The following is a 26,398-nucleotide window of genomic DNA, read 5'->3' on the forward strand; positions in this document are numbered from 1 at the left end:
AAGAATTGGCCCACAATTTGTTTAGGCTCTGCATAAACTAATTATACACGTAGCGTATGTATATGTTTAACTTCAAGGAGCAATTGACGTTAGTTTTAACCTATTCAAAATCTGCCAAGAATATGTTATTAAATTTATTTTGAAAAATTAAACAAATACTCAACACATATTCAGATGGTTCTCTTGCTTGATGGGCTAAGATCAATAAGCCAGTTTCATTCCTTCTATTTTAATTACCCATTTTAATACATCTAAATAGTCAGATTAATAGAAGAAATGAAGTCAAATTTGCACTTTGAAAAAAAGGAAAATATGTTTTTGAATCAAGCCAATTCATGTATTTTTCTTGGCATTATGAAGGCAATTTGTCATTGCTTTCTTCCAGATTGTTTTCCAACTTCCCAGTCTAGCCTACACAACATATGCCAAGTATTTTTTGATAAAACCTATTCTGCTAAAATTAGGTAAGTACATGACAATGTTTCTTTCAAACTCGGAATATAACACCCCCTGCTGGAAATTTTGCATGGCGAGGGGTTAGATAAAACAAATGTAGTCATTTCTTCACTTCCCCACTGCTATCATCCCAACACTGCATAGCCTGTCAATCTGGTTCTCAGATTTTACTGGCCACAGCCTACCCTTTAATAGAGGGAAGGTAGCCATAAGGAAGATTAGGAATGACAGAGATGGTAGGACAGGGGTCCCCAACCTGTGGGCTATGGCCCACTGAATAGGCTGGCCAGTGTGCACACGTGTATGCGCACATTTACCCCCACTTGTGCCGCTGCTGCTATAAAAATTTAATTTTAATTTAATTTTAATTTTATTAAATTTATATACCGCCCTTTCCTGAAGAACTCAGGGCGGTTTACAGGGTATTTAAAATCAAACAGTACGAAATACAAAAGTTAAAAAACAATTTTAAAAGATTAAATTATCCCTTAACTAAAAACCTCAGTTAAAAATTCTCAGCCTGGGCCGGAGAGCTCAAAGAGCCAGGTCTTCAGGTCCCGGCGGAATGAAGGAAGGTCAGGGGCGGTCCTAAGCTCCACGGGCAGCTGGTTCCAGAGGGCAGGCGCACCCACAGAGAAGGCCCTCCCAGTGTGAGCGCACTGGACAAAGGGAGTTTGATGCTGGCAGGAGGTGTTCCCTCAAATATCCCGGACCCAGGCCATTTAGGGCTTTATAGGTCATCACCAGCACATGGCAAAACCAGGGCAGTGGGTGCTTGCGTTGTGCGTGCACATGGCCCCATTTGTGTGTGCACGCGTGCACGTAAAATGCTTCCCCCTCCCTTTCCCTCCAGTCCACCAACCAAGAAAGGTTGGAGACCTCTGTAGTAGGATACACCACCGTGTCCTCTCTGCCCAAAGCAATGTTAGATTCCTTCTGTGTGGAACATTAGCATTCTAGTCCATGCAGGCATCGGAACTTTAGTTCAAGCAGAGCATCCAAAAGTATCTCTTTCATATTCGAATAACTTTAAATTTACTACTTTTGCTCCACTAAAAGGTCATACTCTTTAGCTTACTCAAAGTACCTCCTTCCACTTTTCTCCACAAGCATCCTATGCAGAGCTCATATTCATCAATTTAAGCTTAATTTTCTACAACTCACTACAATCTGAATACATAACCAGCCCTTCTGAAAAGCATTGCATCTAGAGATATTTATGTAGCATTGTGCCTATGTTAGCTTACTTATAGATACTATCCAATGATCAACTTATACATAATCTATACTGCACCAGGTCATCCTTTAAGGATCACTTGTTCAGCAACCATCCAAACAGCATTGAACGAGTGGAACTTAGGACTGTTCTCAAGAGTTCCAGCAACTGCAGCATCCTCCACTTGCCCTTGGCAACCTTTTTTGCCCGCTTCTGGCAAGCAATGTCAATATGGGAGACAGCAGGAGGCCACCAATGGCAGGATGTCCTCCCTTAATGACAGAAACCTGGAGTTCCAGAATTGCCATTGCTAAGCGGTACAGTCACATGGCATCATGCCTTGTGGCATCATGCTTTGTGACTGTGTTGCTTCTGGTCCCAATTTTTGTGATTAACTAAGGCCGTAGGTCAGACATGTCAAACACAAGGCCCAGGGGCCAGATCCGGCCCGCGAAGTGGTTTCATGTGGCCCCTGAAGCCATCCTGGAAACAGTGAGGGAACGGCCCCCACTGCCTTGGCCCTGGCCCAGAGACCCTCCTCCTGCCAGAGACCCTCAGATCTGTCCCACTCCTGCCCATGCCCCCATAGGCACCCTTGATGCGAACGATGTAGAGCTGGCCACGCCCACCCAGTAGGCCATACACACTCTAGCCACGCCCACCCAGTAGGCCACGCCCACCCAGTAGGCCACGCCCACCCAGCCCCCTGAGGGCAACCGCAATGCTGATGCGGCCCTCAATGAAATTGAGTTTGACACCCCTGCCGTAGGTAAAGCAGCTTCCTACAACCAAAGTCAGTGAAGAAGTTGCAAATCCCAAGTTAGCAGGGCAGGTTAGCTGCAGCTGGGAGGGGAAGGGAAAGAGTCAGCATGGTGAATAGCCAGCATGGTGTGAGCACAGAAGGACTGGGGGATTACGTGCAACTTAACCCAACAACTTGTGACCTTCCTGGATAATTTCCCCACCGACTTATTGAGTAAATTGATAGGAAAGGCCACAAATCACAAGATCCTGGGATGCTACAAAAGCATCAAAAGCATGAACCAGATGCCAAGAACCCAGATCACCATCACATGGCCCCAGGGTGTTGGGACAGCCAGCACCCTGAGAACTACTTGTAACCAATCAAATAGTAGCTTATTTGTAACTTCAAATAGTAGCTTAACAAATGGCTGTAGTCTGAGGACTACCTGTATAATAATTTGAACTCAACAAGCACGTGGAACCTGACAAATACCACTGCAAAGAGAGTCCCAATTGCCAAAACTTTGACTAGACGAAAAGCTAACAAGCCTAGACCTGCCAATTTACGGGAGACAAGGACAGATGTCTAGCCATCAATCTTCTATCACAAGCCACACATCCGTTGGTAGTTGTCTCCTGACGCTTTGATTATTTATGGGAACGTTTCACTTATTCCTTACGGTTCTGGATCTTTTTTTCTTTCAGCTACATTTTTGAAGTTACAAAGCATTTTTGATGCCAGAAAAATTATATTGGACATGTTGGCTTGTAATAGCGGCACAAAAGCAGAAAGCAAAAACTAGAAGCGAGCGAATGAAATGTGCTAAGCAGTTCAAAAACAGAATGACCAAGATTAAAGGAAAAATATATCATTTGCACGTTATTGAAAGCTACTTTGATATTAGAAGAAAATCAGGAAATTTAAATGTCTATGGAGATTCTCAGTCATCCAGGCCATGGTTGTCCCAAAGGTGCTTTTTCAGGAGGCAACTGGACTTTTGTTTTTCTTTGAAGATGTTTCGCTTCTCATGCAAGTGAAACATCTTCAAAGAAAAACAAGAAAGTCCAGTTGCCTCCTGAAAAAGCACCTTTGGGGCAGGAAATTTAAAATTATAACCCATAAAAGTTTAGAGTTTGCATAGCTTTTCCTCTGGTTTCATGTTTCAACCTGTGGTGCTAGGTATTTAGGAAAAGATTCCTTATTCATAAATAAGGATTTTTTTTTTCTTTTAATCAGCTAGAAAAGCTACAGAAAAGCCTTATGAGGAAGTGGGCACTATAACCCCTTTCACACTTCTAATCTAAAAAGAATAAAAAAAAGGCTAGAACAGGGGTGTCAAACTCAATTTCATTGAGGGCCGCATCAGCATTGCAGTTGCCCTCAGGGGGCCGGGTGGGTATGGCCTGGGTGGGCGTGGCTAGAGTGTGTATGGCCTGGGTGGGCGTGGCCAGCTCTACATCAAGGGTGCCTATGGGGGCCTGGGCAGGAGTGGGACAGATCTGGGGGTCTCTGGCAGAAGGAAGGTCTCTGGGCCAGGGCCAAGGCAGCCGGGGCTGTTCCCTCACTGTTTATAGGATGGCTTCACGGGCCACATGAAACCACTTCGCGGGCCTGATCTGGCCCCCGGGCCTTGTGTTTGACATGTCTGGGCTAGAACATTACTGCTTGCTTCTTCTGTTAGTAAATCTGAATTGCTTTTTTAAAGTAAGGTAGACCACGTCACTCAAGACCCTTTGCTGTAGTTGCGGTAGATTACTGGCAACTAATATAAAGATACATAAAGAAAATTAGGTTAATTATTTTGGCATATTGAATATAAAATTTGAACACACTTACCAAGTTTTCATTGACAATACCATCACTTGCTGCAAAGAATGCCAAGATGTGGGAAATGAAGTACTTCTCTTCGGGTTTTAAGGATTCCCAGTGTTGAAGATCTTTAGAAAGATCCACCTAAATACACCAAACAGCCAGTGAGAATAGTCGCAATGCTAGCAATTACTTTAAAAACATATCTTTCTTTTCAAAAGTAGAATAATAATTTAAGTAGCACTCTTCCTTCCATTGTATCTCAACAGAGATAAATCCAAAATTGATTGGGCAAAGAGATAGTGACTAATTCAAAAACACTCTAGTGAGCTTCCATGACTGAGTTCAGGACTAAACCTCTTTCCTAGTCCTAATCCAGCAATCTGGTCAGACTGGCTTGCTTCAGTTACTCTACACCAGGGGTAGGCAACTTTGGCTCTTTTATGACTCGTGGACTTCAACTCCCAGAATTCCTGGCTCAGGAATTCTGGGAGTTGAAGTCCACGAGTCATAAAAGAGCCAAAGTTGCCTACCCCTGCTCTACACCTATCTTCTTAGCACTGCTCCTATCTCCACCACAGAGCCTCAAAGGAAAGAGAGAATAAAAGGACTTCACCTCTTCCGCTGTCCAGAATGACGCCTCTGCTTTCTTGTACATTTGCCAGATGTCATGGTATTGAATAGGAAAAATGACAAAACGGTGAGGATTATCCCTTAACAGAGGCTCATCCTGCACATTGTTTGATGGAAGTGGCTTTGCTCCTTTAGGCACCTCCTGAAAAGTACAAGTGTAATGTATTACCATGATAGAAGCATTGCTATGAGAAAACATTTTCAATAGTTATAGATTATGACAAATTCAGTAATAAAACCACACCAAATCTTGATATTTTTTTCCAAAAAAGAGAATAACGAAAACCCAACTTCTCAGATTCTACTTTACATCCTAAAAAGAATCATAAAAAAGAGGCAGATAGGTTTTGTATACAGATAAGAATTGAACGGTCAACAGAGGAAGAAGTTAGAATGCTAAAGGATCAAAAGCACAGGGCAGAGAACAGTATGAACTAAAAAAGAGAAAAATAAGAAAAAAGATGACAAATTCAAGAAAATTCCTTGAAAAGGTTTAAAAAATATTGTGTTCGTGTAAAACACCAAATCTATAAGTTAAGACGGGCCAGGTCAGAAATTAGAATAGGACAGGACACGAGGACCCTCCAAAAAAAACCTCTTGCAATTGCAAAAAAAATAAAATAAAAATAAAAATGAGCCTTCTCCTTTAAACTGTTTGCTCAGCTGACTCAACTATGCCAGAAAGCATTCTTAATGTGTTGCTAAACCTAAGAAAATAAACTTTAATCCCTTATAAAAGGTAAAGGTAAAGGTTCCCCCCGCACATGCGTGCTAGTCGTTTCCAACTCTAGGGGCCGTTTCAAAGCCGAAGAGCCAGCGCTTGTCCGAGGACGTGTCCGAGGACGTCTCCTTGGTCATGTGGCCGGCATGACTAGACACCAAAGTTGCACGGAACGCTGTTACCTTCCCACGGGAGTGGTCCCTATTTTTCTACTTGCATTTTTATGTGCTTTTGAACTGTTAGGTTGGCAGAAGCTGGGATGAGTAACAGGCGCTCACTGTTACCCCAAACTGCTGACCTTCTGATCGACAAGCTCAGCGTCCTAACCCACTGAGCCACCGCGTCCCTTACTAATCCCTTATAAGAAAAGAAAAAAAAAAGCAGCTGGGGCCCGCCGAAAGGCCAAAGATTCACTCCCGGTTCCCCCTTAACAGGAAAAGCCAGTCTTTGCGTAATTGGGCATTTGGCGCCAAAGCTGCAGAGAAGACAACTGAGTCCCGCCCTCACTGCTTCCTAGGCGGCGGGAAGGTTTCCCCCTCCCCCCGCTTTCCCCACAAAGGACCATCTTCCATCCACACACCTTTCCCCCCCCCCAATCCCTCCCTTGAACCTTTCGAGAAATCCCCCCTCCCCCCCCAAATCCGTGAGACGAATCGCTCGCCTTCTCACCACGGACTCACCGCTTCGGCGTCCGGCTCCCGAAATATCTTCCGCGCCGTCTTGGCCGCCAGGACCCGGGTGGCGTTGAGCGAGGGAGGCTACGAAGGCGAGAAAAGAGACGGGAAACCAGGTCAGGGCGGATTTCATCAAAGGCGGGAAAGGCTTGGGACGCCTCTCAAGAGCCCGCCTTTTCCGCGCTCCAGAGCCCTCTTAAGTCCAGGCGCAGACTTCTGGGATTCTCCCGGGCCGAGAACGGACCAGCCTTCGGGAGGGCTCGCTGCGGGTCAGCGGTAACTCGGTGCCCTTCGCATTTGGGGGAACTTCAGTTCCCACCATTCCAGGAAGAGCCGCCAAAAGCAAAGGATGGCGGGAATTGTAGTTCGATCTAATATTTATTTATTTATTTATTATTTTTTATTTTAATCCAGGGGTCTTCAAACTTGGCCCTTTTATGACTTGTGGACTTCAAGCCCCAGAATTCCTCAGCCAGCAAGCCTGGCTGAGGAATTGTGGGAGTTGAAGTCCACAAGTCATAAAAGGGCCAAGTTTGAAGACCCCTGTTTTAATCCCATTTATTTCCCGCCCTTCTCCGAAGAGTCAGAGTCAATCTAAGAAGCACAAATCAATGTGCTCAGCAAGACTGAGAAAGCACCACACACCACCACCACCATTACCCCCCACACAAATAATTGGAAGCGAATCGAGCAAAATGCCGTGGCTGTCTTAACAATGGGCATCTCCGGGGAGCCACACTTATCGCACAAATTATGGGCTCAGGAAAGCCGCCTTCTTCCACCCCCCCCCACCCCACCTCACCTCACCTCGTGTTCCTCAGTTTGTGCTGGAAATATAACCTGCACCGTCTCCTGCTAGGTCTGGCTGGGCAAAGTTTCTTAAGAAAGCGAGGGGGTCGTTTTCCCCAACTCTCATTAGAGGGATTCTTTTTCTCCCCCCCCTCCCCAATACAAAGGGGTATTTTTGCTTCCCTCCTCTAAAAATTCCCCCTCCGGGAGATTCATAATTCCGGTCCCCTTTAGACTCACCGTGTTCTCCTTATCTTTCAAGGGCACCTTCTTCTTAGGCGAAAACTGGGGCTGCTGCTCATTATGAAGGGACAGAGGGTTGCGAGTAGAGAGCATCGTTCAGCTTGCGAAGAGAGAGGCAACAAAATAGCCAACCGGAGAAAAGCGAGAACGAGCCCGCTCGCCGCTTTATATGAGTTTCGAACTTGGCGCCAGAACGCCGGATCACCCAATCGCAAAGCAATTGGAAGCCCGCTTTGCGGTTTCCCATTGGTTGAGCGATGCACCCCATTGTGCCCCAAGCGCGGGAATCGGAAGCGAAGGTCTGCCCCTTCTGAATGTGTAATAGCCTAGCAATGAGTGTTAATAACCCAAAGGTGCTTAATTTATTTTTTTTCAAACTGCAACTAGACTTTCTTGATTGGGAAAAAAAACACGCCTTTGGGACAACCATAATCCGGATAACTGAGAATCTCCATAAATGAGTTGACAATAACGTTTCTTTTGACTGCAGCGATTTTATTTATTCATGAGGGACGGGTTCTTCAAAAGGGTGTCAAGGAAGTGTCCTCAACCTTCTCAAGAGTGTTTATAACTGGAAAGAGAATGTCTTGACAAATCTTTCTCCCCCTCTGTTTCTCATCTCTTGCCTACAGGTAGTCCTCAACGTACGACCACAAGGGTGCCCAAAATTTATGTTGCTAAGTGAGACATTTGTCGAGGGCGTTTTGCCCCATTTTACAACCTTTCTTGCCACAATGGTTGAGTGAATCACTGCTGTTGTCAAGTTAGTAACACGGTTGTTAAGTGAATTTGGCTTCCCCGTTGACTTTGCTTGTCAGAATTTCACAAAAGGTGATCATGTGACTCCGGGACACGGCAACTGCCATAAACACGAGTCAGTTGCCAAGTGTCTGAATTTTGATCACGTGACCATGAGGATGCTGCAGTGGTTGTAAGTGTGAAAAACAGTCATAAGTCACTTTTCAATGCTGTTGTAACTTTGAACGATCACTAAATGAACTGTTGTAAGTCAAGGACTACCTATATTAGCTTCAGTGCATCTCCTTCAGATATTCTTCCAATGCCCTTTTTTTTTTAACTGCCTGACGTACTTGCAACATTTCACACCTACTCATTTTCCTTGGAAAGTAGAGTCAACCTTGCTGTGTGGACGAAGGGCATGATTCATGTCATTATTGTTCAGGTCTACCTATCCATGGCCTTTTGTTCTACTAGAGTCTATTATTCCATCTGTGTATCTAATGACTGGAATTGCCCAGGTGTTAATTGCCTAGATGGTAGTTCCTCCAATGAATGTAGACTTTACGATCTTCTTCACTTTCTTGATATATTCTCTTCTAATCCTTTTCTTGGCTTCAATATGCTCAATAGCTGGATAAAAATGCCAAGTCTAAACTCCGCTATATCTCCACTATATATTATTATTGTTTGTTGTATGGCCAGCCAGAGATCCTGAAGCTAAAACTCAAATACTTTGGCCACCTAATGAGAAGGAAGGACTCACTGGAAAAGAGCCTAATGCTGGGAAAGGTTGAGGGCAAGAGAAGAAGGGGACGACAGAGAATGAGGTGGCTGGATGGAGTCACTGAAGCAGTAGGCGTGAGCCTAAATGGACTCCAGAAGATGGTAGAGGACAGGAAGGCCTGGAGGAACGTTGTCCATGGGGTCACAATGGGTCGGACATGACTTCGCAACTAACAACAACAGCCAGCCAGCCAGATGTTTAGACTGGAATTGGCATTTTTATCCAGTTACTGAGTCCTTCCAGAGGACCTGGCATAGACAGATTGGAAGTTTGATGCTCTTAAAGGTGTTGTCTAGGACAGGAGTGTGAAACTCGCAACATCACGTAACGTGTCACGACATATCGTGACTTTTTTTCCATTGCTGTGGGTGTGGTTTCGCCATGATGCATCCAGCCCGTGGACCGGCAGTTTGACACCCCTGGTCTAGGATCTAAGCTGTACTGAGTAAAGCTGCTTTTAGGTCCAAGTAAATACAATTAAAGCTGAACCTCGGTAATAGTAATTGCATAACTCCTTCCCTTTGCCCACAGGGTGCCTAATTTGGCTGGTTTCCTTAAGTTGCCTGAAGTGTTTTGTTTAATAATTTCATTTTCCAAGGTAACTCTATTCTGGATTCTATATAACTGTTGAAAATGGCTTGATGTATAAGAAAGAAAAGGGTCCCATAAATCTTTTTTATGCATCAACTATGAATTTATGGCAGTGAAAGGAAGGGAGTACTAAAGTTTACTTTTCAAATGCAGTTTTTTCCAAGTGCTGCAACTAAACCTATTGTCATTTGGGTTGGATAGGTAATGATAGGTTTGCTGTCAGATTTAGACTGGGTAAAGCTATTTTTGATGAACCACTGCAATACCATACCTCTGTACCTCCAACTCCTAGCCCCTTTTGCCAATCAAGGATACCTTGATTGAGGCTGAGACATCATGGAGAGTCAAGTTAATGCATCACCCTATTCTAAGCTTTGCCAGAGAACATCCACAAATATAATCAATGCCATAAAGGAAAGGTTGGAAACAGGATGGCAATTATCCAGGACTCTTGGATCCAAGTGATGGCTTCTTAAGTAAAAGGCATACTATAGTGTCTCCCATCAGGGATCAATTCTTACTGCTTGGAGCCAACCATATGTCTTTTAGCAAGCCATGAGCAACCAGGAAGGACATTGTTCTAATACGGTATATAGGTGGCTGCCCTCATACCCTGAGGACCCTGTCCACCTTGGAACAAGAGATTCAATCTCCTTCCAAGAGGGACTGTGTTACCTGAAACATGGCTACTGTTGTGTAGTGAGTTCTTTGGAGGCAGTAAGCGAGAGGAGAGGTTGCAAACAGGAACATTGCTTTATTGAGGCAAACAGGAACAGAACTGAAACAGAGGCTTCTGCGCAGCTACTTATACGGTTGGCCACTAGGCGGCGGCCAATAGGTTTAAAGGAACCCATTCCCGCCCCAAATCATCCAATGATCTTCTTGGAGACAGCAAGTCTGGCTAGTCAGTGACCATTACACAGACACACCAATTGAGCAACTTTAAGCAGCATTCAAACAGACACATGAAACAGTTCAAGTAAAATGCCAATACATTACAGCTACCATCTGGCAACCTGTGAATGCAGTAGGAGTGGAAAAATAACTATGTTTTGCCATTTTTTATCACCAAGCGGTAATTCTTATCAAAGGCACTTACTTGTGTTTAACCTTATTTGCCTTTCATCCTTGTCCAGAGGTGCTCATTTCTTTTGTCATTTCATCTTCGAGAATTCCTTTGAAAACCAGAGGTTCCCTAAGATTTATGCAAGGTCTTGGATGAGGGAGGCTTCATTACAGGTAGCTGTTGGAGGCCAGAGCAACAGACATACTAATGACCAGGAATTGGGACAGGGCCCAAACAGCTGCAATGCTGAATGGGTATTAGAAGCCAAGATCTGCCTCTGTCAACTTCATAGAAGTTCTTACCTTCGTGGATATGTGTGAGTTGGGCAACTGTATAAATTTCTTAAATAGATAAATAGAATTTAGAAGTTTGTAAGTTCATGTAAGTTCATACCTTCTGCTAGAGGGACCTGCCCCCAATCTCCCAGTAGATGCTCACCACCCATCACCGTATTATTTTCTGTTCTGCTGCCACCCAATCAACTCCCTCTGATTTTTGTCCTATAAGGAAAAGCTCCATTAATACCGAATCAGCTGGCTGATCTGACGCTTTGTGTTCCATCTGCCTCATTCAGCAATCCCAGTCCCAGTCAGCCAGCTACCCCTCTCCCTGCAAACACATCACATCCTCAGTTCCACATACATTTTTACTAGGGGCAACTCAGGGCCTAAAACAGCATTCTCAACTATCTTTATAGGGTAGGGTGACCAGAAGGATGATCACCATTATGGAAAATTATGTCGGTGTTCAGAGGTAATTTAGGAAAGGAAAAATCTACCCCTTCTACCATTCCCAGAATTATAGAATATTTTCTGAGCCCAGACGTGAAGCACTGGACATGGTGCTTGAACAGATTTTATTCTAAGACTATGATTTAGGATATCATATAAACACAGGCAATGTTCCTGCATCTTTGACCAATATGGAGAAGGATTTGCCATAAGGTCAAGAAAGAGTGCACTGAATTGTAATATTGCCTCCTACATGATATATGCAACCCCTTTTCTCTGTCACTGCAATGCTCTATGCTGAAGTTATTGATTAGAACCAGTTTGGACAATTGCAGGTGTCCCCAACCCCCAGTTCATGGGCTAGTACCGGGCTGCGGCATGCCAGCAACCGGGCTTCACAAATAAGCAAAGCCCCATCCACACAAAACCACACACCCTCCAGTCCACGGAAAAATCTCTCTCCATGGAACTGGTCCCTGGTGCCCAAAAGGTTGGGGACCTCTGGTCTAATGGTTAAGGCAGCAGACTAGAAAGCAGAAGACTGTGAGTTCAAGTCCCACCTTAGGCAAGAAAGCCAATTGGGTGACTTTGGGCCAATCACTCAGTCCAACCCATTTAAAAGGGCTGTTGTCATGGGGAAAATAGGAGGAATAAGGGGTGCTGTATATGTTTCTAGCCTTGGGTTATTTGTAAAAATAAAAATAAAGGCAGGATACAAATAAATAAAAATTAAGATGGCAAAACAGTAGTATGGTAACCTCTGATCTGATGTGCAGTGGCACTAAATCACAGAAGATGGCAGTAAAAGACCGTAAAACATACATTTTTTCATCCACTGCAGTGATTCACTCTCTTCAACTAAAATTACACAATTAAGTAGAAATCTTTAGTTGCTTCTCTGACTTTTTGTTTTTCAGAAGCCCAAAACTTTTTCTTTGGCAATTGTAATGGAAAAGAAGCAGAGCAGTTACTTTGTAAAATATCCTTTCTTAGGCCATTATCTCTTATGCAGTTAGAAAGGTATTCATTTATAGCATCACCCAGCCCTTCTGACAGCCCGTCCTTTGAGGAGATCAATTGTCACAGTGATGGCTATATGACTGGAGAAAATGCTAGTTTAGAAATGATTGTAGAACCTGGAATGAACATGCCTTTATTCTAATCCGCAGGGCTTTTTTTCTCATTGAACGCTCAGAACGGAGTTCCGGCACCTTTTTTGGATGGAACCTTGTAGGGTAGGCAAGGCCGGTTGTATGACATGTGTGAGTTCCGGCACCCTTTTCTTTTACAAAAAAAGCACTGCTAATCCGGATACCCAAGTCTAGCACAGCATATGCCTACATATTTGGAATTAACCATTATTAAGTTCAGTGGGAATTTTCAATAAACATTGATGGGAATGTAGTGTAAGAGCCAACCAGACTTCTAAACTGACAAGTGTTTTCTGCCCTGTCCCCTGTCTAGACTTTTTTGTCTTTCTTATTGACATTTGGCTTGTTATGTCACAGGTGCCTGTATGTTTGAATTGTAAAGTCCCAGAACACTTTAGCTTCTTCATTTTTTTTTATTGAAAAGTTTTAAAATACAGTTTTCCTTTAAAAACCCCCCTTCCCCCTCCCTCCTCCCCTCCCTACCTCCCCCCTATCTCCCCCCTCCCCCTCTCCCTCCTCCCTCCCCTGCCTCCCCCCACTTCCCCTACTCCCCCCCTCCCCCCCCCGACTTCCCAGAGCAAAATACAAGGTATATATCTAAAAAGCAATCATAATCATATACTAACAATTATAAACTCTAAAATCCATCACTCTCTAGCTTATATAGAGTAAACCAATCCTTAATAATACTAAATATGTATAAAGAACTAAAATAAAAGAAAACTAGCGTCATTCCCATCTATGTTCTTCCACAATTCACTATTTCCTAAACAAATTCTCATTTACACATCACAAGCACCTATCCCTATTAACCTCTCTAGCCAAAATAGGCTATAATAGATAGTTCTTACACAAATTAACCCACATTAACCCACAAAACTTTCTACCTCTTCCTCTGTAGTAAATTGTCCATTAATTCCAAATTGAAGATTCTGTTACCATACATATCATCCCAAAACTCTTAAAAACACAACTACCACTTGACTGTAAGTATGTTGTGGAAGTTCCATAGATTTCTACTGGTCTTATTTTTTTATCTTTTTTGAGCGTTTTAAGGCAGCACGCGTCACCCTCTGTTCTCTAGGATCATCCAAAAGAGTTGCAGCTTGATCTCCTCCTGTACCATTCTCGTCTATCTGTCCATCTTCATCCTCTTGATGTTCTCCTTCTCCAGATCCCTCTGCAGCTTCCAAAAGTGTTGATGGGGTTGCTTTTAAGACATTGTTGTAAAAATCATGCGCTTGCTTCACAGTACCCAAACAGTACCTTTTGCCTTCATACATGAAGCTCAACCCAGCTGGGATCTCCCATCTGAACCTTATATCTCTTTGCTTGAGCTCTTGCACAAGAAATATAAAGTCCTTCGTTCTCTTTAAAATCTTTGGAGGAATTTATTTTAAAACCAAAACTTCTTGACCAGCAATCACAACTTTAGTATCATAGGCAACTTGTATAACTTCATCTCTAATTTCCCTTTTTACAAAATAAACCACCACATCTCTAGGCAACTTTCTCTGTTTAGCAATCCACGAGTTCACACGAAACACTTTGTCCATGCCTTGTTTTATTTCAGATGCTGGATGGTTCAATACCACCTCAAAAGCCTCAGAAACCAGCTGCTTTAAATCTTCCTTAATATTCTCTTTTAGGCCTCTAATTCTAACAGCAAACTGCATCTGGTAAAATTGAGCCAGACTCAGTTCGCTATCCATTTTGTCTTTTAAATCTTCAATTTCCAATACTTTTGCTTCTAATATAGCATTCTTTTGAGTCAGATCTTCCACTTTGTCATCCAGCACCTCCACACATTTAGCTACTTTATGCACTGAGGACAAAATGTCTACCTTCATCTCTCTGAATTTCTGTTCCATCCTTTCTTCCATTCTCTGCTCCAATTTCTCCAATTTCTCCTCCATATGTACAAATTTAACACCCATTGACTCCAAAATTAACTGGGTATGTTTTTCAAGGTCCTTCGATGTCAATACATCGGGAGAATGCAACGCCTGCAGTAATGATTGTTGTTGCACCGGAGAATTTCCAGCACTCCGAAAAGTTCTAGGGGGAGGTTTAGCCGCCATCTTTTACTTACAATTGTGACGCACTTTCACTTTAAGTTTTAAGCAAAGTCCATCAAGCTCGAGAGTAAAATAAAATAATCCTCTTCATCTCTTCATCTTTCCCTCTTGTACTGCTCTGCCTGCTCTTTTCCTTTCATAGTCTCTCCTTCAAGCAGGGATGGTCGCAGACACCTGGCTCTGCTCCATGAAGTCCGGAGCAGAGACGCTAGCCAGCTGGGAGCAGCCCAGGCTACGGGGGAGTTCAATCCTTCAGCCGCCCAAGCTCCAAGCTCAGGCGGCCCCGGAGAACTCGACCCCTACCTGGGGGCTCACCCCCTCCTCTTCTCCCGAGGAGGGGGCTTCAAATTCGCCCGAACAGCTGATCGGCGCTGTTTCGGGCGAAAAATCACACAGCTGAGCCGCGGGCAGCCCAGGAAGGCTGTCTCCGGCGCCGCGGAGCCACCGGAAGTCTAGCTTCTTCATTTTTTATGTCTTTACTACTTGTAGGCAGATGATATTTCTTGCAGATCTTGCAATGACATACTGCTATTATGTCATGCCATTGTTTGTAATCAGTTCATGCAATCTTGTTTGGTTGGGCAGTTTACTGTTAGCTTGTTTGGCAGTTCCTTGATTGAGATATTGTTTACTTCCTTGATTGTTGGTGTGATGTTGATCTTGATGTTAATCTATGCTCATCTGAGTGTTGATTGCTGGTGGGGAGGTGTCTTGGTCTTTTTGTCCCCTATTTGGATTCTTGACTGAATTTTTTTGGCTTCTTGAATATAGAATGTTTTTCAGAATTTGAAATCTCAGGAGAAAAACTGAAAAAAATCAGAGACATTTTTTCTTCATTTCCCCCCCCCCCCATGATTCCTATGTAAATCTCCCGTGAAACAACAGCCTCTCAATATAATTATTTCACTTTGGTCCATTGCACCTCATCTTTGCCTATTTTGGTTAACTGTTTTGAATAGAATATACCTAGGAGAACATGTCTTTTAGTTCTGCCTCCGTTACATTGATCTGGCGTTGCCTCTGCCTCTCCCTGGCACCATTGGTCAACTCAGCAAGAACTGGCAAACAAATAACACAGTAACTAGTCCTTGTAAATATTAAACTTAACATGAAATTAATCGCTTTCATTTTAAAAATGAAAATAATTAAAATCTATTAAGTTAGAATGATACTCACTTTCTTCCATTCTTTGTAGCATGATCTTCACTTCATTCTTTTGCTCCATGATGTTTTGCCATATTCTGGCATGTCTTTGATTTTCCTCTTCGAGCTAAGATACAGATATGTTAAGAAGCATACATCAGTCATACAACAGAAATAAGCAGACAAAAAGAGAAGCTAAAAGACAGGATTGTAAGGGGAATGAATTACTTACAGCTGTTATTCTGGCTTTGTTTTTTTTCTGCCTGCTCCACCTGATGCCTTGCCATGATTTCATCTACATGCTCCCTCTCTTTTCTTTGCCTCTGTCTATATTTCTGGAGACAGACCTGCCAAAAGAAGACATTTTGAACACCTGACAGCAAACCAACTAGAAGAGGCAAATTTACTAAGTAAATCAGCACAAGACTCGTGCTATTAAAGAAAAAACTACAAGACTCAGAAAGCTGTCCTGTCTTCCCTCAATTCTTCTCTAACCTACAAATACCCAGCTTGTAACACTTCTTCATAGACCTCTGGCAGAGATGGAGAGAGTTTTATTTCTGGCTGGAGTCATATCCAGTTGCATTCCGACCATTTGTTCTAAAGCACTTTGTAATAGTTAGGACAAAGTACAGTGATTTTAGGGACGTGGTGGCTCAGTGGGTTAGGACGCTGAGCTTGTCGATCAGAAGGTTGGCAGTTTGGCGGGTCGAATCCTGAGTGCCGCGTAACAGAGTAAGTGCCTGTTACTCGTCCCAGCTTCTGCCAACCTAGCAGTTCGAAAGCACGTAAAAATGCAAGTAGAAAAATAGGGACCACTACGGTGGGAAGGTAACAGCGTTCCGTGCGCCTTTGGTGTCTAGTCATGCCAGCCACATGACCACAGAGACGTCCTCGGACAAGCGCTGGGTCTTTGGCTTTGAAACGGAGATGAGCACCGGCCCCTAGAGTCGAAAACGAGTAGCACGCATGTGCGGGAGAACCTTTACCTTTACCTTTACCTTTACCTTTACCTTTACCTTTACCTTACAGTGATTTTAGATTTTTAGCAACAGCCTGATTAGAAATGAAGCTGCTGAGAATAAATAATAAATAATAATAACCCTAACCCTAAGCCTTCCCTCTACTTGTAAAAATCTGTAAGGGATAAAATGTAATCCTCTAGCTCTAAATAGATTTTTTAAAACAATATTAATATTACATATCAATAAATAATTCTTGTAAGAAATTATGATATCTCAGAACTGTGATCTGGAAAGAAACATATTAAAATTTTATTTGGGTTCTAAATATATATAAATTTCTGGAAATATTGCTGCTTGGAAATAATCATAGTACAGTTCCACAAAAACCACTTGGATATAAATGAATGAAAAAGGTTCATTTTTACCTGCTCTGCCTCTGCAGCTGTCAGTGCATAATGGATTGTTTTCTGTAAAGTTAAATCAGCCTGATATGATAGCAGCTAAGACTGAATTTACTTGAGATTTTCTTTGTTCATTTATCCGTGGAGCATGTCCGTGTTGCAGTAGGTGGAAATCTACTGCTTCAACCTCATGTTGCTCTCACCATAGCTTGAAGACCCTCACTAACCATTGTTAAGCAACAATCCTCATGACCTCCCCTGACTTCTGTCTCTAGCCAGTGGCAGGGACAGCTGAAGCTTCTGTTCGATACGGTTCTGGGCTAATTATCATAGAAGACATTACTACATTTACTGTTCTGGTTCCATTATTGTGTGTAGTGACGTTAAATTGAGAGGTTTTTTCTTTTTTTTTTGGGTGGAGAGGGGGAGAACAAACAACACAGGATCCAATCTCAGCTTGTTCATTTAGAGCCTAAACAGCCCCCAAATACTAGATCAGGCACCTCCCAGGGATATGCAATTGGTTATCATCAGTATATCTGCAATGTCGCGTGGTCGCACAGAGAGACGGACACTTGAGCTGGGTAATACTTCTTTATTTGGATCGTGAATGAAGCTGGGGCAAAGGGGTTTACCTGGCGTCTCTTATACCTGCCCAGGTGAATGATGACCAATAGATTTGAACCTGGGCTTCCCGCCAGTGCAGGTGGCCAATGGATTTAAACCCTGGCTTCCCGCCAGAGCTGACCATGCCTGGGGCTGTCAACGACTCACTCTATTCAGGCTTTCCCGCCAAAGCGGTTATAGCCTGGAGCTGTCCAGCCCCCTGCTGTGCTGGTATTTCCTGTGTGTGCTTAACAGCATACACTACAATATCCATGACACTGAACCTTCTCCATTGCTACAAAGGGACATGAAATAGTGTAACAACAATATTCACTAATTATTCTCTGCTGGGTGCTTCATCCCAGGGCTAATGACCAATGCAGTTTAGCATATCATGAGACTAGAACTGTCAGGTCCCCTCCAATTCATATTTTCAGGGCTCTGCCATTCTGAAGGGAGGGGGGAGGTTTCCCTCTGTTGGGAGGGGGGCTAACAGATGTGTTTCCTTCACTTCGTTCTCCCCATTTTTTTGATGTATCTTTTTGGGTATGAAAAGGGGGAAGGATGTACCAGGGACCATCTGCCTTATCTCCACTCCGTTGTAGATGATGCAACACCTGGGAACTGTCCCTTATCGCTCCAGTTCCCATAACGACTTTGCACCTGTGGATTGGTTGGAAACGAACTGGACAGTTGGGCACTGGGGAAGGATCGGTAAAGCGAAGTTTTAATGTTATGTTTTGAGCGGGAATTCTTTAGATCAGGGCTTTTCAACTTTTTCACCCATTGTACCACTTTTAGGATAGGGCAACATCTGAGTACCACCAGTCACCTAGCAAGGTGTCAAAAACTTGATGACCAAAAAAAAAAAAGGAAAAAAGTGATGAAGTACAGGCAGTCCTCGACTTACAACAGTTCACTTAGTGACTGTTCGAAGTTACAATGGCACTGAAAAAAGTACCCCCAAAGCCACAGCCGAGCAAGACACCTGCCTGCCCGCCTGGCAGCGCTCTTTCTCCTGTCCGAGATTTTCATTGTTGTGAGCATTTCTGTTGAGGATTGGCAGCTGGGGAGGAGTGGGGGGTGGTGTTTGGTTTTTATTTCCCCCCCCCCCGTCTGCTGGGTGGTTGCAGCAGGTTTTGGTCACTTCACATGACCCTGGGACACTGTGATCGTCATAAATATGAATCAGTTGCCAAGCATCTGAATGTAAATCACAAGACCCTGGAGATGCTGCAACATTCCAGCTGATTGGCGTTTCTTCTGGGCTCAGCGGAAGTGCCAGGATCAGTGCCAAGCTCCAGGTGGAGCCTGGCGCTGATCCTGGCGCTTCCACTGAGCCCTGACAGCCCTGAAGAAGCGCTGATCCTGGCACTTCCGCTGAGCCCTGACAGCCCTGCAGCTCCAGCCGTCTCTCACTCAGGCTTGTGCGGTGCTACCACCGGTTCAGCTCATTCCCCTCCCCTGCTACCACTTTTCTAGGATGTTCACATACCACCTGCCAGGTGCCAATGTACCACAGGTGGTACCCGTACCACTGGTTGGAAAGCCCTGCTCTAGGTGCTGTACAAATGAAATATTAAAAAAATGAGCGCCATATTCAAAATTTAAAAAGTGATGTTAAAAATGAATTAGGAAAAGGGATTTGAGGGCTCCACCGAGCCCCACAAAAGCTGCAGAGTTATGTTTCCCAGCCTTTCTGCAAGGCTGTCCTGTGAACACGTTTAAACTGAAAATATTAACACAATTCACCAAGAAAGGGCTTGAAAGATGTACAGATAGTTTTTAAATATTCAAGTTCAAAAGTTATCCTAAAAAGTATTCTAAAGCAATTTTTTCTTGTTCCTAGATTCCTTTGATTCCACTGGGTGTGACAGCTGTGGTCTGGGCAGACTGGGGTGAAGGCAAAGTGCTCTCCGACAAGGAAAAGCTGTATAAAGCACATAGCTGGATAGAATTCTGATTATGGAAAGATGGCAGATGACAGCAAAAAATAGTAAAAGTAGGCCACGTTATGGGGACATTTCAGTAACATATGTCACTTTGCCTGTAGATTATGGAAAGGCTCTCCATAATACAATTTCCTCTTGGACTTTTCAGTTATTAAGGAGTGGTCTAGACACCATATGGAGCGTCTAAGAGCTCGTTCAGAAAGATCTAGTGCAAGTCCTGGTTCTCCGCATTGTTAATGCAGAAGCACTGAACTGGATGAACTGAATCATAGCATTTTGTGTTCCCTTTCTTAGTTCTCAGGAAATGAGTCAGGATTTGGAGAGGCAAGAAAGAGATTCATGTGTAACATTTATTCTTTCTCAAAATTGCATGAATTATAAAGGCAGTGGTGTTGCATGATTTTTCCCCAGTATTAAAAAGCAGCAATGATAATTTGCAGCCTGGATTTGCATCTGGGCTTGCATTGCCCTTCGTGCATCAGTGTTGATGCCCTGAGAGCAGTAAGGCTTTTCCTGGTAATCCAAACTTGCTTTCAATGTCTTGTTTTTCTTTCCTATGGTATCCCTTTTAAAGATCCATTTTTGTAATTATAATTTCATTCTGTTACAAATGAATACATTTGTAGGAAACCAACATTCTTCAAAGTATTTAGTTGTTTCTGAACTATGCAACTCACATTTTTTGACCATCCCCAATTTAACAGATTTCTGGTCTGCTGAAACAATGAGTTAGAGACACCAGCATTACCTCACTAATCTTGATGATGCTTTGAATTTCCATTTAAAATGGGTGGTGCTGTTTTGAAACAATTAACAATTAAAGCTTAGGGCAAAGCATAATTTTACTGTTTTTCTTTCATATAGGACAAAAATAGAAAAAGAGAAAAAAAGAACATGATAAGTTGCATGGAACAATTTGTACAGAAATTAGTGGGGCCGAAATAGCAGAAGAGATGGAAAAAGAGCGAAGATTCTTCCAATTGCAGATGTGTGAGGTAAAACATGGAACAAATTTTATTCTTCCCTGACACAAACGAATTGTGTTATAGGCGTTCTGTGGGAAAACTCTGAAGAGAACTTTGATTTTTCTGGTTTTTATTTCAGGGTATTTCTTCTGTTGGCACAATTACTTTCCATTTTATCCATAATAAATCAACAGATTTGCAGATTATAAACCAGCCCCCTTGCTCAAAATATTTATATAATCATTTCATCCTAGGCTTAGAGGATTGTCTCTTTCATGCATTTAAGTTACCATCTGCTGCATAGTAGTGTTAGAAAATGAAAATTTCAGTTGATTTAGTTAAGCAGGGATGTTTAACAGCTGCTGAGAAAATGCTGCGGATGCCTTGAAGAGAAGCAATGGCTCTTCAGCGTTTGCATTGTTCTGCAATAATCTGGTGGGCTAATTTTGGTTTTCAACTTGGTTGTTCTTTAGGCTTAAACAGTATAATGGTTCCTCTCCTGCTGCTTGGAATTATCTTTGGGGAAAAGATTGGGAGTCCAGTGGGTAACTTTCTCCTCTTTTCTTCCATTCCTGTTGTCTTCGCACACATGTCTACTATTTAAATTAATAGTGTAGCATCATGTCTAAATCAGATCAACTCTGGTTAGCATAGTGATTAAAACTGTTTTGAAACTGCCTTTCAAATCTTGGTTTGGAAATAAACACTAAGCAAGTCTACCAATCTGAATGTGATCCCAAAAGAAGCAGTAAAACAGTTCAGAAATGATGTAGGAAATTGGTGCCTTATAAAAAGGACAGAAAAATAGAGGTCATAAGTCGAGGACTGCCTGTATAGTAGCAGTCTACTCTACAGGCAGTAGAGAATGATATAAGTCAGTGGTGGCGAACCTATGGCACATGTGCCAGAGGCGGCACTCAGAGCCCTCTTTGTGGGCACGTGTGCCATACCCCGGGGATAGCAACCAGCTGCCCGAGGTCCCACGTGGCCGGATGCATCCCAACATGGCTGGTTTCCCTTCCCCCCCCGTCCCGTCCCTCCTGGCCTCGCATGCTGTCCTTTTCCCAGGCATGACCCACTGCATCACCTCCTCAGCTGTCAGCCAGTTGTCCAGCTCAGAGGTGGATTCTCTGAACTGCTGGCAGTGGGCTGCGGAACCCCAGAGTGCGCCGGTCGAGGAGCTGGCAGGCTGTGGATGGCAACAGACACTGTCGGCCCCCATGCACTCGCTGGCCTTTGTGTGCGGGGGCCGAGGGTGTCAGGCAGCAGCTACCCCTGCCCCTGCCTTGCCTTTCCCCATGACAATGGCACCCCTGCCCTGCGTCGCCTCAGCCCACAGGACGAGCCTCCTGCCCACAGTCCCACCTGCCAGAGACCCCCTGGATCTCCCCCAACCCTGCCCGGCCCCCACAGGCATCCCTCCCAACAAACAACATCATGGTGACCATGCCCACTTTGGCCACATCCACCCAGTCTGACATGACCACCACAGCCACGTCCACCCAGTGGGCCATGTCCCACCTGGCACCCGGCGATAAATAAGTGGGTTTTGGGTTGCAGTTTGGGCATTCGGTCTCTAAAAGGTTCACCACCACTGATATAAGTAAAGCTGAAAGTGTCTCTGTAATTGTGTAGGGAAGGTTCAGTTCTCTGTTCCAGCGTGTGCTTTGGGATTCTTCTGTTTTTTCCCCCTGTTGTGTCTCATTCTTCCCAACAATAAAAGAACAAATAACTTCATACTTAAAATACCCATTGGAAGAATCTTCTCAAAAAGGACACAAGGGGTTGTGATCATAAAATGTTTATTGCATCTCTGTGTGTCCTGTCTTTTAGCTTTTTGTTTTAGTTGGATTCTGAGGTCAATTAAGCAAAAAGAAATTGGTGGTGGTTCATCTGAGCAGACACGAACAATTCTAGGTGTTTTTGATAAGTTGCTTGTTTTAATTTATGTGTAGCTTGTATAAAAGATACATTTGTTTAATACAGTAATATTTTTAGGTGGGAACTGCTTTCTAGAGTGGCTTGCATATAAAAAATATATTTGAAATTTGGACACAGTCATTTTTTTATTATTTGAGGAAAGCGACTAGCAGCATTGCTACAGCGTCTTCTATTAAATAGTTACATGCAATAGGTTTATGTATGTGGGGCTGTGGGATGAAAATAATGGATTAAAATAGTTTACTTGAGAATCTTATACAAATTGAGCGCCCATGGGTTCCTTTATTTAATTAATACATCATTAATTAAATCATTATTAAATTACTATTTACCCTTAAGTTTATTTATAATAACTAAGGGAACCTTCTCAGGCAGCATATACTCTACAGTCCCTGTGCTGTTTCAGCCGATTTAAAAGACTTGAATATCACTTGTTCACTACTCTAATTCCAAAACAGTAAATATTTTTTTTCCTCTGCTTTATCAACAGTATCTGCTGAAAGTCAATGAAATCAAGATTAAGAAAGGAGTTGACTTGCTTCAAAATCTAATCAAGTATTTCCACGCGCAGTGCAAGTAGGTTTTTCATCATGATAACAATGTGCTGTCTGAAAACACTGTTCTTATTAGTTTGCATGGCAGATTGCATCACTGATATTTAAAAAAGAATCTGCACACCTCAACTATTCCACCTTTCACAGGTATTCTCTCAAGCACAGAGATTTAAAGGGTTGATTGTTGTTTTAAGGATTTATTATTTCCAATTAAATGAGGTATAATATTATGGCATATACTAATATTTCATCCTTAATTTCCATCTGGCTACTTAGACATAAATCTTGACATTAAAAAAGTGAAGCAGGCTGCTATTAGGAGAGTGCCAAAACTTTCAAAGTTTGAAATAGTTCAAGCAAGAAATATCCCTTAATTCAAAACAGATCCTTCACATTTAAAGATAAGTTGTTCCAACTCTGCCAGAAGTGTTCCGAGCACTCTGAAAATGTTCTAAGCTCCAAAGAGTCCACGGTGCATTTTAAGCTCAAAATATTTCATGTTTTATAGAGCATTTCTATACCATAAGTTATAGAATTTGTCGGATTACTAACTGGGAGAGGGATTGGAACCTCATTCACTTGGCTAAAATAAGCAAGGAGAAACTGCAGAATTCTGATGTTCATCATCCCATCTTTGGGCACTATAGCAAAAAAACAATTTTCTTGTTAAAGATAGGGCTAAGCCAGTGTTGTTTCAAAAAAGGAAATTAGTTCACTGGGGTCATAGTGATTCAAAACACATAGTTTAATCTGCTTACATGATTGAGAACTTAGCATTGGCAATTTCTATATAGATTAATACTTTGGAATTTGCATTCCATAATATTGTGAAATACTTTTTCAGAGCAGGAAAAATTTGTAATTTTGACAACCTGTACTAGATGCTCTTACAAAATATTTGTCAGAGCCAATCAGAAAATGCTCATCTATCAGAAGGGCAAACTTGCCATCAGAGATTATCTCTGCCAATCCATGGAAATTGTGGGATCCATAAATATTGCTGTAGATAATGCTGATACTAGAGACTGATGCTAAAGGCTTATTCTTTTAAGACAGAGAACTTTTAAGAAGGGCAGAGAAACTGGTCAGAGCCAAAGGAGGCGCGTCTGTGGACATCATGTTGCTTACTCATGGTGGGAGATTTTAATAATTTTAATCTCAAAATATCAGATGCTTAAACAATCAGGAGTCTAGTACCTTTTCTCCTTTGAAACTCTCTTCTCAAGAGAGTTTTAAGAGTGTAGGAAGTCCTCACTTAATGACCACAATTTGAACTGGAGTTTCTGTTGTTAAGTGATTATTAACCGAAACATCACATGACTTCTCCTTTTGTGATGTCAGTTTTGGTAGCTCCAGAATGGATCTTCTAAATATGAAGTCTGGTCACGCCTGGGCATCATGCCAGTAGATGACAATACAGTATATGTAGCTCAGAGTTGAGCCGTAGAGTCCTTGGTGCTCCCTGAAGTTGGTTATTTGCTTACAGGCGGTTCCTTACCTGAAGAGGGAAACTTCTTCATTGCTGGAAAGGGGTGGGGTTTTCTCCCTCTTTATATACAGCAACGTATCCTGCCAGTGTTGTTGGGGCTGCAGTTTTGTCTTTGGTTGTTCCTGGATTAGGATATTGTTTCTACTTGGATGTTTGTCAACCATGGAATTATGGCTAATAAACGCTACTAATTTGAAACTCCCTATAAACCCTATAAAAAGGGTTTCCTTTAGGAAAAGAACTCTACAACATAATTCCTCTCGTTTATAAAACCTGCCAGGGAATAAATGGAATAGTCTCGAAAAGGGATGATACATGTCCTCTTTCAATGTCGTGGTCCAGTGAAGAACTGTGGCATGGGTCATGATGCATAATCACATGACACCTCTGAAGTCAAGCAGCCCCCGTGGATGGCTGCCCAATGAAGATCAGTCTGTATGTTTTCCTCCAAAAGACGTCAGAGAAGTCTGTCAGGCCAAGATACAAGAGTGCATGAGCAAAATTTCCCAGGCCTAACAAATACAATCCTTAGACGCCTGTTAGCCATTGTTATCACAGGCAAGAGATGGCAGTGTCCATTGAGAGAGACTCTGCTGGCATTCCTAGGCTCTCAACTTCACCCCATGTTTTGTCCTTCTCCTATTCTTCAGTATTGGCCTTTGGTCACATCTGGCACCACCTCACGGTACCAGTGGTCATCAGGGCACAATTGCAGTATGCTGGGAACAGTGGGACTATGGCAGTTCTGAAACTGAAATTCAGCATTTTGAAATATGACATCATTGCCCTCAGTGGGGCTCAAATTCAGCCAACAGTTTTAAAATGCTTAAAATGGACATATATTTCTATTTTGGTATCCTGCCTATATTATTTCTACAAATAACTCAAGAAGGCAAACATAATCCAGGACATCTTCCTCCTCGTATTTTTCCCACATCGAGAGAGCAACTGGCTCAGAGTCAGCCACCTAACTTTCATGATTAAGGCGGGACTAGAACTCAAGCTCTCTTCTAGCCTGGTGCCTTAACCACTAGACTAAACTGGGTATTTATAAATGTATAGCACACATTTATATCATATACGAGGGACGCGGTGGCTCAGTGGGTTAGGACGCTGAGCTTGTCGATCAGAAGGCGGGTCAAATCCCGAGTGCTGTGTAACAGAGTAAGCGCCTGTTACTTGTCCCAGCTTCTGCCAACCTAGCAGTTCAAAAGCACGTAAAAATGCAAGTAGAAAAATAGGGACCACTATGGTGGGAAGGTAACAGTGTTCCGTGCGCCTTTGGCATCTAGTCATGCCGGCCACATGACCACGGAGATGTCCTCTGACAAGCGCTGGGTCTTTGGCTTTGAAATGAAGATGAGCACCGCCCCCTAGAGTTGGAAATGACTAGCACACATGTGCGGGGGAACCTTTACCTTTACTTTAAATTACATTTATATCCCGCCCTTCTCCGAAGACTCAGGGCGGCTTACAAGCTTAGCAGTAGCCTTCATTCTATGTATATGCCTGCTTGTTAGGGCTTTCACACACACCCCAAGTGGCATTATTACAAAGTCAGCTTAATTGCCCCCAACAATCTGGGTCCTCATTTTACCTACCTCGGAAGGATGGAAGGCTGAGTCAACCTTGAGCCTGGTGGGATGCGAACCTACACTAATTGCAGGCAGCTGGTGTTACTTAAGGAGGCATCAACCCACTGCTCCACCAAGGCTCTCCACCTTTATATCATATACATATTTAATGAAAGCACTTTGGTGTCCATAATACTAGCTGTAATGCATATGATAGGCTTGAGTCTATACGGTGCCGTTATTTACTTTATACAGATCACTGAATCTTTATTGCACAAGGTGGGTTCATGCAACAATCTAAACCAGGGGTAGGCAACCTCGGCTCTTTTATGACTCGTGGACTTCAACTCCCAGAATTCCTGAGCCAGCTGACAAAACAT

At 43.0% G+C, this 26,398-nt stretch overlaps 1 protein-coding gene and 1 long non-coding RNA gene across 3 annotated transcripts in view; one reads left to right on the forward strand and one right to left on the reverse strand.

The window, feature by feature from the left end:
- Positions 1-7,493, reverse strand: part of RRM2 (ribonucleotide reductase regulatory subunit M2) — a 14,896-nt gene extending 7,403 nt beyond the window's left edge. Inside the window, exons 1-4 of the mRNA XM_083378925.1 lie at positions 7,284-7,493; positions 6,261-6,338; positions 4,843-5,001; positions 4,254-4,370 (exon numbers count right to left, since the gene is read on the reverse strand). Of these exons, the coding sequence (XP_083235051.1) occupies positions 4,254-4,370; positions 4,843-5,001; positions 6,261-6,338; positions 7,284-7,379 (450 nt within the window). The 5' untranslated portion in view covers positions 7,380-7,493. The remainder of the gene's footprint in view (positions 1-4,253; positions 4,371-4,842; positions 5,002-6,260; positions 6,339-7,283) is intronic.
- On the forward strand, positions 6,315-22,968 carry LOC310650179. Of its 2 annotated transcripts, none has more exons than XR_014494330.1 (3): positions 6,315-6,370; positions 20,360-20,490; positions 22,892-22,968. It is a non-coding gene; the product is annotated as an uncharacterized lncRNA (long non-coding RNA). The 2 variants fall into 2 exon arrangements; XR_014494331.1 differs by lacking the exon at positions 6,315-6,370 and adding an exon at positions 19,408-19,545.
- Positions 22,969-26,398: the final 3,430 nt, after the last annotated feature.

Source organism: Vipera ursinii (genome assembly GCF_947247035.1).
Source record: "Vipera ursinii genome assembly, chromosome: 1".
In the NCBI taxonomy this organism is placed as follows: Eukaryota; Metazoa; Chordata; class Lepidosauria; order Squamata; family Viperidae; genus Vipera; species Vipera ursinii.